General features: G+C 48.3%; 1 protein-coding gene across 1 annotated transcript; it reads left to right on the forward strand.

Moving 5' to 3' along the window:
* The first annotated feature begins 10,256 nt into the window (after positions 1-10,256).
* Positions 10,257-12,390, forward strand: UBC (ubiquitin C). Its single transcript, XM_081253310.1, has one exon. It carries the CDS (start codon positions 10,263-10,265, stop codon positions 12,318-12,320), a length of 2,058 nt encoding a protein of 685 aa, XP_081109436.1. The 5' UTR covers positions 10,257-10,262; the 3' UTR covers positions 12,321-12,390.
* The last annotated feature ends 809 nt before the right edge of the window (positions 12,391-13,199 follow it).

Consider the following 13,199-nt stretch of genomic DNA (forward strand, 5'->3'; position numbering starts at 1 on the left):
TTCGAGAGCTAGTCCTCGTTAGTATAGTGGTGAGTATCCCCGCCTGTCACGCGGGAGACCGGGGTTCGATTCCCCGACGGGGAGGCGACCTCTTTTCGAGCTTCAGTACATTTTCATTTCTCTTCCAAATAAATAACTCTCATACAAATTCCTTACTCTTTGAAAGAATCAACCTGGCAGGCAAGCGAGATTTGCACCGGCGGTTATCTATCATCCGCTTGGTCTAGTCAGGACAAGCGTCCTCCCGTCACATGGTTACAAGAAAGAAAAAAAAAAGTTCTCACGTTGAAGTGGAATTTTCCATTTTCTGCATGCCACAGCGCCGCTGTCAAGTGTTTGGTTTATATAATGATCTCCCTGAGTAAAACCGTCAACTCCTCAGGCCAGGAAATGCTCATTCGGCTGCCAATATTTCATCTTCTTATGTCTTGCGCCGGCCCAGAGGCTGGCCCTCAGAAAATGTCTATGGATTTGAGACAGGAGGTAGGGTGAGTCTAAACTGGACCGTTTTTTTTTTTTTTTTTTTGGTCTTACTTCAGTTGCAGACTCAGCTTCCTGAATATATGGCTATCATCCTTCCCAGGCTCCTCATCTTCATTCATTTATTTGTCTGTTCTTTTTTTTTTTCACATTAATTCCATAAATATTTACTGAGTACTTATTACGTGCCAGGCACTGTTCAAGGCTCAGGGGATAGAGCAGGAAACAAAACAGGCAAGGCTCTGCCCTACTGAGCTTAGGACCAAGGCATGGAAACAGACAATAAGCGAATTGTATAAACACAGGTTCTGAGGGTGATAAATGCTCTGGAGAAAAACAAAACAAATCGAAGCGATGAGATAGCGAATGCATGGGATTCACAGGTCCCTTCATTTAAAAAAAATGTGTTTTTTTTATTAAAAAAAACTCTTGGCCACACCGCGCAGCACGCGGGATCTTATTTCCCCGACCAGGGATCGAACCCTCAGCCCCTGCAGTGGAAGGGCAGAGTCTTAACCACTGGACCACCAGGGACGGTCCCATAGGTCTCTTAAGAGAGGTGGCCAGGAAGGCCTTCCTGAGGACCCCGGCAATGAAAAGAAGCCAACCATGAGGAGATCTGGGGAACAGCTTTCCAGACAGCGGGAATGTCAAGTGCAAAGGCCCTGAGGTGCATAGCAGCCTGGTCGCCTGAGGAACAGCTAGGAGGCAGGTGTGGCTAGAGTGCCCGTAGAGAGGAGCAGGGGCGTAATGGAGGGACGTTAGGGCGGGTCAACAGAGGCCAGATCACCGAGCGCCTTAAAGGCCAGAGTTAGGAGCATGGATTTGATTCTAAGTTTTACACAGAAAAGCAAACATAATCGGGTTTGTTTGGAGCAGAACAAGCAGGGGCACCTGCTGAACTGACTACAACCCCTCAGCTCGCTCCCGAACCACGTCCAAAATACCACCACTTATGTTGCCGTCCTTCTTCCGTTCTGTGGCTAAGGTCGCAGCTCTCATGGCCGCCCTCTCGAGCTAGAACAATAAGGAGAGAGGATGGCTTTCAACGGAGCCCCATTCCGCAACTCACCCCATCGCCCTCCTGCTCTTTTCCTGTTTCACCAAAACAGTATCAGCAAAGTGTCAGTTCACACATGGGGTGAATATGAGAAGTAGTAGCTCTTCGCTGGAGTTCATATAATAATAACAGCATTTTTAATCATGGGAACTGGCATTTCAGAGCAGGGGCCTCGTACCAGGCACTGTTCGTTCTACACCTGCTCTGTGTAACTCATTCAATGGTCACGATCACCCTGTGAAGCAGTTACTAGTCAAATCTCCATTTCACAGATGAGGCCCAGAGAGGTGAGGTAATGAAGTTACAGCTGCTGGGTCCAATGTCCCGGCCACCAGCCCATTTGGGACTTTACTATGAAGGGTTTCAGGTACTGGCAGGCTGTAAGGGAGACGATTAGTTAAGGACTGAGGTGGCAGTGTATTTTGGGGTGCGTTCTCCACATCATAGTAAAGTGACTCTATTTCTTGCCAGGAAATCTCAAGCGCTGGTGGAAAGAGGCGTAGCCTCACTTTTCGGTGTTCTCCTTGTCTCTCACCGAACCAGCGAGTGGCACCTTGATGACTTGAAGGACACTCCATACGCACTGTGACTTCTCTCCCCTTGGGGAGCACTCTGGAAAAGAGGCGCTAATTGACAGCTAAGGAATGGATCTTTTCAGTGAGCTATCTCAAAGAGATTCCTTCCTTCCTCAGCGTTTTAGTGGGGGTGGATCTGTTTGGTTTTTTTTGAATATATCTTTTTTTAATTGAAGTCTTGTGTTAGTTTCAAGTGTATATATGTATATATTCTTTTTCAGATTCCTTTCCACTGAGGGTTCATGTTGACATTCAGAGCTCTTTTTTTTTTTTTTTTTTTGTCTGCGTTGGGTCTTCTTTGCGGTGCGCGGGCTTTTCATCGAGGTGGCTTCTCTTGTGGCGGAGCACGGGCTCCAAGGTGCGCAGGCTTCAGTAGTTGCGGTATGCGGGCTCAGTAGTTGTGGCTCGCGGGCTCTAGAGCGCAGACTCAGTAGTTGTGGCGTTCGGGCTTTGTTGCTCCGCAGCATGTGGGAATCTTCCCAGACCAGAGCTCGAACCCGTGTTCCCTGCATTGGCAGGCGGATTCTTAACCACTGCGCCACCAGGAAGTCTCAATATTCAGAGTTCTTGTTGGAGAAAAATTAAAAGAAAAATAAACTGCAAACCTCACAGTCACCAAAGGTTGGCATGGTTTTAAAGACCAGGAAACAGGAGATTTCCGGGTGGAGGTGCAATGGGGGCAATGTCCTTATTTATTGGAAAGAAACTCTTCTATTTTCTGTTCCTTCTTTTCTGTCTGTGAGGAGCAACATTCAAGAATAGGTCTGTCTCCCTTTGCTCCTTGGTTCCGGTATCAGGACGGGTCTAGTTGGGAAACATAAAACGATTTATTTTGGTTTGCTTTAAACTTTAACACCCATTTAGGTATACAACATTTTAATTTAGGGGGAAAAAAATCTAAAGAATAGACTATAGCAGAGAATTTCAGAAAGGAAAAGAAAAGGGGAGGGGGATGTAGCTCAGCGGTAGAGCGCATGCTTTGCATGTATGAGGCCCCGGGTTCGATCCCCGGCATCTCCACTATACCTTCTCTGATTTTTTTTTTTTTTTTCCCCTCAAATTTCTGCCCCTGTTCATCATACAAACACCATGGACGTGATTATAACAGGTATTACTCCTCCGGTCACTACTTGGAAGTGGGATTTTCACAATAGGCGGGATCTGCCCTTCTTGAAGTCGCTAACACTCCCAATGTAATTTTGTTAGAAGAGGCAAAGGAAGCAGTTACAAGAAACAGGTAGAGGCAAAACCTGACATGATGACTGAAACCACGGAAAAAGTGAGAATGATCATTCAGGGAATTTACCCTACGCTTCCTGGCATTGTGACTGAGTAAAAGGCCTGGAGGCCTGGTGACTCGTTCCCGGCCATCAGACGACAACGTGGGGACGTCGTTCAAAGGTCTGAGCGTCTGTGCGGGCCCTTGCCCTTTAGTTGTGCTCTCAGTAACTCCCTCCGAAAGGGAGCCACCCAAAAGGAAACCAGCAGACACAGCAGGCGGGACTGTGCTTCCTGCTTCCTCAGCGACAGGCCACGTATGAACGCATGAATGGCTGTGGCACACCTACTGTTTAAACCTATGTTTATACACTGTACTTTACCATTAAAAATAAAAGCTATTTTATTAAAAGAAGGGGTCCTGTTGCACTCTGGGTTCGGTGGTTCTTCGTCTGCAGAAATAATGAATTCCTCATCCATCAAATCCTGTCTCTCATTTGATTTGACCTCATGTTTTAAATCATAAAAACACCTCATCTTAGAGCTGGAAGGATCTGACTCCGCACAGCCTTCGTTTTTTGAGATGAAACAAATTCATGAAATGACTCACCCAGTTAGGGAGTGGAGTACTGGTGACAGCTTCTCTTGGTAATGAACTTCCGTGAAGGTTATTTCTCCCTAAATGTCAACAAGGTTTTAAGAGGACAAAACGTTGAAGTTATCTCTAAAGTTATCAGGCCTCCCATGAAATGAATCATACGATTCTGTTTTACTTTGTATCTTATGCTTAAATGTTTCTAATAGCACAATGACAAGGAAAAAAAAACACCATAAGGAAAAAAGAACAAGGTGTGCTGAGAAATGGAGCTTTCTAGAAAAGATGTCGTAAATCTTTGAAAAAAAATGTTTTCCAATGATTAGATTTGATTTTACAATTAAAAAAAATCAAAATCCATTATATGAGGTACCAAAGGTAGTCACATTCTTGCGACTTCCCGGCGGTCTAGTGGTTAAGCCTCCGCGTTCCCACTGCAGGGGGACTCAGGTTCGATCCTGGTCTAAGATCTAAAATTTAAAAACTAGCCAAATTCATAGAAACAGAAAGCATGATGGTTGCCAAGGGCTGGGGGTGAAGGGTTAGCGTTTACTGGGTACAGAATTTCAGTCTTGCAATATGAAGAGTGGAGATGGATGGCGGTGATGGCTGCACAACAGGGTGAAAGTTGAAAGGTAGCAGAACATGCCCCTGACGTTATTTTGAGCTGTCGGCACTTGAAAAACAGCAAATGCAAAGCAAGGCTTTCACTGAACTCCCCTTCTCCGCCCAAAGACAGATCCTTCAAAAGGAACTCCATGGTCCTAGATCCCCTCCCCAGGAGTTTCACCAACCAGGGAAGAGTGGCTCTTGACACAGGAGAGACTAAAAGTTGATACCAAACTGTGTCACAAGCTATCATATCTCTATCCATTCTTCTAGTCTCCCAGCAAAAATCATTTACTCTCCCTTAAGATGGTATTTCCCTGTTAAGATGGTATTTAAGCCTAAATTCTAAAGTCACATCTTTGAGTGACACATTTTCCCTACGGGGTATCTCCCATATATTAAAGACGTGTGCATCTTAATAAATTATTGTGCTTTGTTTTGTTTTGTTTCTCTTGTTACTCTGTCTTTCATTACAGGCATCTCAGCTAAGAAATCAGAGGGTAAAAGGAAAATTATTTTTCCTTCCCTACAATATAGTTAACGCTACTGAACTGTACACTAAAAAATGGTTGAGATGATATATTTTGTGTGTATTTTGCCACAATTTAAAGACAACAAATTAAAACACAAACAAAGACCCAATAAGTTAACTAACTTCGTAACGTTCCTATACCAGGCAAAATTGGGGACTGGAACTTCGGTCTGATTTTCTGACTGGTGGGGGATGAAATGGGTTATTTTGAAGCCGGAGCAGTTTGTTTTCTGCCACACAATGCAAATACACAAATATAAGCAGGAAAAGGAACAGAGCCTCTAGGGCTTCTTCTTTTATTTTCCCCCCTAAGCTGCAGATTCCCTTGACTTCCTTTTATGGTTATATAACTGATGACAACACAAGGCAAACCTTTCCCATCCAGCTCTCCGATTTCACCCTTTCCCTTGGGAGGAAAATGTTTGCTGGTCGTTTTGCGAACATTCTCATGATGCTGAGTTAAGTCCCATACAAGGTTGTGTGACCTTCAGGGGAGCTGAATCCTTTGGGGGAAGGAGGAAAGGCAGGCGGACAAACAGGCACCAGTCCAACCCCCTGCAGCCCAACACCCAGGCCCTTTGTGAGCTCAGCTCATCACGTGCTCATGCCTGCCCACCAATCCCGCCTTGTTGCTGGGTCTCTGTCACTCTTCCATTGGTGCCAGCTCTGAAGCAATCCCTTCTGGGGTGCCTGCAAAGGATGGGTCAGTGGATGAAGGAGCTGAAAATGGATTGGATTCGGTGACTCAAGCTGCTTCTGGCATGTTCTAGCACATTGCATTCTAGGTCAGGGGATTTTAGGAGTGTAACTTGATACCCGATTCCTGAATCCAAGTGGGACATTTAGACTTTGGGGGCCCTTCTCAGCAAATAGAAAAGCAGTTGTAACAACAGCAACAAAAATCCTCTGTACAGCAGGGTTTATCAACCCAATGGATTACTGACATTGGGGACCGGGTAATTCTGTATTATGGGGGACCGTCCATTGAAGGGTTTAGCAGCATCCCTGGCCTTTATCACTAGATGCTAGTGGCACCCCTCACCCCCAATACCACAGTATGACAACCAAAAATGTCTCCTGGGAATTCCCTGGCAGTCCAGTGGTTAGGACTCGGTGCTTTCACTGCTGTGGCCTGGGTTCAATCGCTGGTCGGGGAACTAAGATCCCAAGAGCGGAGAGGGGGCCAAAAAAAAAAAAAAAAATTCTCCAGACATGGCCAAATGTCCACCGATGGGCCAAATCACTCGTGGTTGAGAACCACTGCTCGAGATAAACAGCAGCCACCTGTCTTTGGGGAGGTCATTTTTCCCTCCCCTCCCCCTCACCTCAGGGCCCTTGGACAAATGTTTATTTCTATTTGCTTCGACCGAACCCACAGTTAGACTTAAGTTAGGGACCGCAGGGGTGGTACAGAGAATTTTTCTGCTAGAGACAACACAGTGTTCTCAGCTCGTAAGAATGTTGTTTTCTCTTTGGAGATAACCCCGGGCCCATTCCCCACCCTCTGAGCCTCTCTTCTCCCTCCTCTCCCCCCTCTTTCTCCTTCTTTCCCTCTCCCTTGCCTCTGAAATCAGGCCTGTTTTTCTCTGTACCTTTTGGACCATGAAAAAAACTATGTCACAAAACTCGTGACTCAGCCTTTAAACAACAGGAATCACAAGGCTTGCAGGAAAGGAACAGCCAAAAGCAAATAGGGTGTGGTTTGAAGCCAGGTCTGGTCACCTGAGAAAGAACCTCAGCTTTTTGTTCCTCTGAAAACTTCTTTCTGAAATTTAGGGAGAAAAAAAGAAAAAAACTTTATAAAGAGCCTTGATGTTCTGTTCCTTTAAACCCCCTTTCCAAAAATTTAGAAATAACCTTCACGGAAGTCTGTACTGGAAGTTACTGTGAAACAGCAGAAATGCATCTGGGGGTGGGAGGCTCCGAGGAGCTCCAGTTCTTTACGTCTCAGCTCAGAAAGAATTCAGCGAGAGGCAAAGTGATAGATAAGGAGTGATTTATTAGAAGAGGACGCTTGTGAGGCTTCCAAGTGGGTGGGCGAGAGGGGGCTGCACCCTGAGAACTTAGTGGGCTACAGTTTTAGAATCCAACAAAAAATGGGGAGGGGGAAAAGACCACCTTCTTCCTCATTCTTGAGTAGATGTTAAGCTTCCATCACCAGTTCCTCCTCCATGTCAGGCAGGGGAGTTTTCTTGTCGCTCCATAGTCAAGTCAGGAATGTCATGGCACAGTGGAAATGAGCAAAAAGGTGGTAACATATATTAAAAATGGTAAATCATCTCAGGTTTCAGTATAATGTCACTCTTTCCTTACAGGTTTGTTTTTAGTATGCCCAGAGGAGCATGTCCTAGGAATCATTAAGTTACTGAGCTCACTGGGCAGGATATGGGTCTCCTTCCACTGTTGTTTGTTTCGGGGCATGTCTCATGCTTCTGTTGCATGGGTTTTTGGCTAAACAAGCCTGCTGGTTTTGTGGTTAAGTAAACCTGCTTTCTTGAGTGAAAGACCACTTAACTTACATACTTTTTTCTCTACTTACAACCCCCTAGTGGGATTAACGATAATATTTAATCACCAACTTTGTCTCTTTCCGCTGTCCCTGTCAACTGGGGTCTCCTGCTAACCTGAAAAATGACATTTTATTTTTATTATTCATTCTAATTTCCCAGTAATAAATTCATTCTGAAAAATGTTAAAAATGATAGAAGTTAAAGTCTATTTTGAAAATTGCTCAGACCTTTTTCATAAATACATACACAGGTTACCAAAGAAAATATATAGCAGTTTTGTTCTGATTCACGTTTTAAGTATAATGTTTAAATAATATAATGTTCATAATTTCAAGCAGGAATGTAGTCTTTTCCTAATGGCAGAACATTTTTTAGTCAGTTGCCCCTTTCTCTCTCTATATTTTTTTTTGAAGGCTTTAAGGGTAAAAATTAAAAACACCCTCCCCTCATTTGTACAAATAGGGAATATTTCTAGAAGAGTCCAGAAAGAACGGTGGCTGGGGAAATGAAGGCATGAGGAAGATTTTCCACTGTAAACTTCAAAAAAATCTGTTGGCATCATGTTCATATATTTCAAAATACTTTAAAAATCTGCTGGAGAAAGGACGTAGAGATCATAAAATAGATTGTCATAAAAAAAGGAAAAAGATCTAACTGACAATCTTTTTCTCTTCTTTTACCCAAAGGGAATTTGCCTAGAGAATTAAATTTTATATTTGGGATATTAATTTTTTTTCCCCAGGAATAAACCGAACTTAGATTCAATAAGTATCTTCTTAAAATCTCGGGCTTAAATAGGTTTGATTTCTGATTTCTGAGCTCAACTAAATGTCAACAGAATTCAAATTCCAACGCCTCCCTGTTGATAATCAAGCACAAACCAGGAAAGCTGAAGAGCAATCTGGAAAGTTCTGTCAGCTTTCAAGCCCAGCTCAAAGAGTTTTACACAGCTGTGTGGAATTTCTGCTGTTCTTTTCAAAATTCCCTTGGAAACTTAGTTTTCACTCCTGTGTTCTGAGGAATTCCTGAGGCTCCTGACGACCCGCCTGAGGCGGGCTTGAGGCCGCGGCCCTGGGATTTGTCGAGTCATTCGTCTTGTCCCGGTGCCCGCCCGGTGGAGAATGGGCGCGGCCGCCACAAGTTGGGGGGCTGGACTCCCAGAGAGGCCTAGCGACGGGCTGAGGATGAGGGGGAAGTTCAGGGCAACAGAAACACTACTGTTATCTAAATGTGACTCACAATAAACACCCCTCTTTATTCGCGGGGGGGAGGGGCAGGGCGGGGTGTGCGCTGGGGGAGCGGGACCCCGACTCGGTGTGAGGCGCTCGGCCGGACCCCTGTCCGCCTAAGGCGGCTCTCGCGAACGGCGGGGCCCGTCCGGGCCGGGGGGAGGGGGCATCGAGGCCGGGCGGTGGAGACAGCCCGCTCCGGACGTCTGGGCGACTCCACGCCGGGTTTTCAGGCCGCCCGCTCCCCATTCTCCCTCCCCTCAAGTCGAGCCCCGGGCAAGTCCGCGGACGCAGCACTCAACGAGCGCGCTGATCCCTCCGCCCCGCCTCTCGGGACGGAGGCCGGCTCCGCGCCAGATTCGGCCCCAAAGCTCCAGTCTTCACAGGAGAGCATTTTATGAGTGGAATTAGTCGAGTCTGGGGTTTCTCTTCAGAGGGCAGGAGGGCTGCGAAAAGTAGTCCCTTCTCGGCGTTTCTGCGGAAGGATCTATCGGAGCGGCGCTACCTGTAACTATATAAGGGAGCGCCGTTGGGGGCGCTGCGCAGGCGGTTTCGTGAAGACTGGGACGTGAGTTGCAGTTTTTCTGCGTTTGCTGCCGTCACCACCACTTGGTAAGGAGGGGGCCCGGGGGGTTCGCGGCCGCGGGGGGCGCGGGGGGTCGACTTGCTGCGGCAGAGGGGGCAGCCGAGGCCTTTAGTCACCCGGGGCCCGCTAGCAGCAGGGTGGTCCTGAAGGGGAGGAACGCGGCAAAATGGCGTCCGTTCGCCGTCCTCGGTGGGAGACGCCGGACTCCGAAGCGGGCTATGAAGTGGGAGAGAGAAGATGGGGGCGAGGGAGGGGATTGCGGGTGGAAAGGAAACGCGAGAGGCCCGTGAGGCCTCCGTGGCGGCGGGGCCCAGCTTTTTGGGGAACGGGGTTGGGCAGCGTGTGAGGGAATCGAACACTAGGTCACAGTTGGACTCGAGCGAGAACTCGGTTTCCCGTCCCAGTAAGGGGACATTAATTGCCGATGCCACGGAGCCGTCCTGCGCCCGCGATGGGGGAGGGGACCCGCTCGCCACCGCGGTTACGAGGCGTCATCCCTTCTGTGGGCTCATAATCGAGGGTGGGGCCGCCTGCTGGTATGTGTGGAGGGAGAGTTTTTCTAGTCTCGGGGCACAGGGTTTGGGCCTGGGGTGGTCGCTGCCGTGTTGGCAGGAGACAGCCAGCCAGTGAGGGGGGAGGATAAGTGGGGCCCGCGAATTGACTGGGGTCAGGTTTCCCTGCTTTTCTTAAGTGCGTGAAACGTTGGTTTTGACCTTATTTGTCAAGCTTTTGAGTGTTGCGGCAAGTTAGTCATTTGGTTAGTATATTGTGACGTATAATTTTGTAGCATTAGGTTTGTGTTGACTTCTGAATTACCTGTTAAACGCTGGGGTTATTTTTTCTGTTAATTTTTTTGTTCCAGCAGACAATGCAGATCTTCGTGAAGACCTTGACGGGTAAGACCATCACCCTGGAGGTGGAGCCCAGTGACACCATCGAGAACGTCAAGGCGAAGATCCAAGACAAGGAGGGCATCCCCCCAGACCAGCAGAGGTTGATCTTTGCCGGGAAACAGCTGGAAGATGGGCGCACCCTGTCTGACTACAACATCCAGAAAGAGTCCACTCTGCACCTGGTCCTCCGCCTCAGAGGTGGGATGCAGATCTTCGTGAAGACCTTGACGGGTAAGACCATCACCCTGGAGGTGGAGCCCAGTGACACCATCGAGAACGTCAAGGCGAAGATCCAAGACAAGGAGGGCATCCCCCCAGACCAGCAGAGGTTGATCTTTGCCGGGAAACAGCTGGAAGATGGGCGCACCCTGTCTGACTACAACATCCAGAAAGAGTCCACTCTGCACCTGGTCCTCCGCCTCAGAGGTGGGATGCAGATCTTCGTGAAGACCTTGACGGGTAAGACCATCACCCTGGAGGTGGAGCCCAGTGACACCATCGAGAACGTCAAGGCGAAGATCCAAGACAAGGAGGGCATCCCCCCAGACCAGCAGAGGTTGATCTTTGCCGGGAAACAGCTGGAAGATGGGCGCACCCTGTCTGACTACAACATCCAGAAAGAGTCCACTCTGCACCTGGTCCTCCGCCTCAGAGGTGGGATGCAGATCTTCGTGAAGACCTTGACGGGTAAGACCATCACCCTGGAGGTGGAGCCCAGTGACACCATCGAGAACGTCAAGGCGAAGATCCAAGACAAGGAGGGCATCCCCCCAGACCAGCAGAGGTTGATCTTTGCCGGGAAACAGCTGGAAGATGGGCGCACCCTGTCTGACTACAACATCCAGAAAGAGTCCACTCTGCACCTGGTCCTCCGCCTCAGAGGTGGGATGCAGATCTTCGTGAAGACCTTGACGGGTAAGACCATCACCCTGGAGGTGGAGCCCAGTGACACCATCGAGAACGTCAAGGCGAAGATCCAAGACAAGGAGGGCATCCCCCCAGACCAGCAGAGGTTGATCTTTGCCGGGAAACAGCTGGAAGATGGGCGCACCCTGTCTGACTACAACATCCAGAAAGAGTCCACTCTGCACCTGGTCCTCCGCCTCAGAGGTGGGATGCAGATCTTCGTGAAGACCTTGACGGGTAAGACCATCACCCTGGAGGTGGAGCCCAGTGACACCATCGAGAACGTCAAGGCGAAGATCCAAGACAAGGAGGGCATCCCCCCAGACCAGCAGAGGTTGATCTTTGCCGGGAAACAGCTGGAAGATGGGCGCACCCTGTCTGACTACAACATCCAGAAAGAGTCCACTCTGCACCTGGTCCTCCGCCTCAGAGGTGGGATGCAGATCTTCGTGAAGACCTTGACGGGTAAGACCATCACCCTGGAGGTGGAGCCCAGTGACACCATCGAGAACGTCAAGGCGAAGATCCAAGACAAGGAGGGCATCCCCCCTGACCAGCAGAGGTTGATCTTTGCCGGGAAACAGCTGGAAGATGGGCGCACCCTGTCTGACTACAACATCCAGAAAGAGTCCACTCTGCACCTGGTCCTCCGCCTCAGAGGTGGGATGCAGATCTTCGTGAAGACCTTGACGGGTAAGACCATCACCCTGGAGGTGGAGCCCAGTGACACCATCGAGAACGTCAAGGCGAAGATCCAAGACAAGGAGGGCATCCCCCCAGACCAGCAGAGGTTGATCTTTGCCGGGAAACAGCTGGAAGATGGGCGCACCCTGTCTGACTACAACATCCAGAAAGAGTCCACTCTGCACCTGGTCCTCCGCCTCAGAGGTGGGATGCAGATCTTCGTGAAGACCTTGACGGGTAAGACCATCACCCTGGAGGTGGAGCCCAGTGACACCATCGAGAACGTCAAGGCGAAGATCCAAGACAAGGAGGGCATCCCCCCTGACCAGCAGAGGTTGATCTTTGCCGGGAAACAGCTGGAAGATGGGCGCACCCTGTCTGACTACAACATCCAGAAAGAGTCCACTCTGCACCTGGTCCTGCGCTTGAGGGGAGGTGTCTAAGTTCTCCCTTTTAAGCTTTTGACAAGTTTCGTTGCACTTTTCTTTCAATAAAGTTGTTGGCATTCTCAAATAGTGTAATTTATTTATTTATTTTATTTTTTTGCGATACGCGGGCCTCTCACTGTTGCGGCCTCTCCTGTTGTGGAGCACAGGCTCCGGACCCGCAGGCTCAGCGGCCATGGCTCATGGGCCCAGCTGCTCCGTGGTATGTGGGATCTTCCCGGACCGGGGCATGAGTCCGTGTTCCCCTGCATCAGCAGGCGGACTCAACCACTGCGCCACCAGGGAAGCCCTATTTATTTTTATTAAGTGTTTCCAGAAGATTCTTTTTAACTAGGGGTGGGGTGTGAGGGATCAAAGTTTTGGTCTACCAGCTGATTCTGTGGTAACCTGGAGGTAAGCAATGTCAATAAAAGGTGGCCTTAACATAGAACTGTAGTGGGTGAGTATAAATAAAACCCAGACAAGTTGGAGGTTGCAGTTAGAATTTTCCACGTGGATTCTTAGATGTAGATTTACTTGTAAACTACTGACTTTAAAAATACTGAGTTTGCGTGTGGTCCCTGAGTGGGAGAGTTTCTGGAATACCTGCAGGGAGGAGCTATTAGAGGGCCGGAGTGGTGGAAGGGAACCTACAGAAAAAGCAGTTTTAGTACATAGCTCTGTTTAAATTCACGTTGAGCTGCATAGAAAGTCATTTGACTAGGTGGTGTTTTTTAAAAAGGATGTGGCAATGTTTTTTTGAATTTTATTTTTTATACAGCAGGTTCTTACTATCTATTTTATGCATATTAGTGTATATATGTTAATCCCAATGTCCAAATTCATCACACCACCGCCCCCTGCTACTTTCCCCTCTTGGTGTCCATATGTTCTCTA

Source organism: Mesoplodon bidens, assembly GCF_964165515.1.
Source record: "Mesoplodon bidens genome assembly, chromosome: 13".
NCBI classification, from domain to species: Eukaryota; Metazoa; Chordata; class Mammalia; order Artiodactyla; family Ziphiidae; genus Mesoplodon; species Mesoplodon bidens.

Coding starts and splice junctions, on each gene's coding strand:
- UBC (XM_081253310.1), top strand. CDS start 10,263: ATGCAGATCTTCGTGAAGACCTTGACGGGTAAGACCATCACCCTGGAG.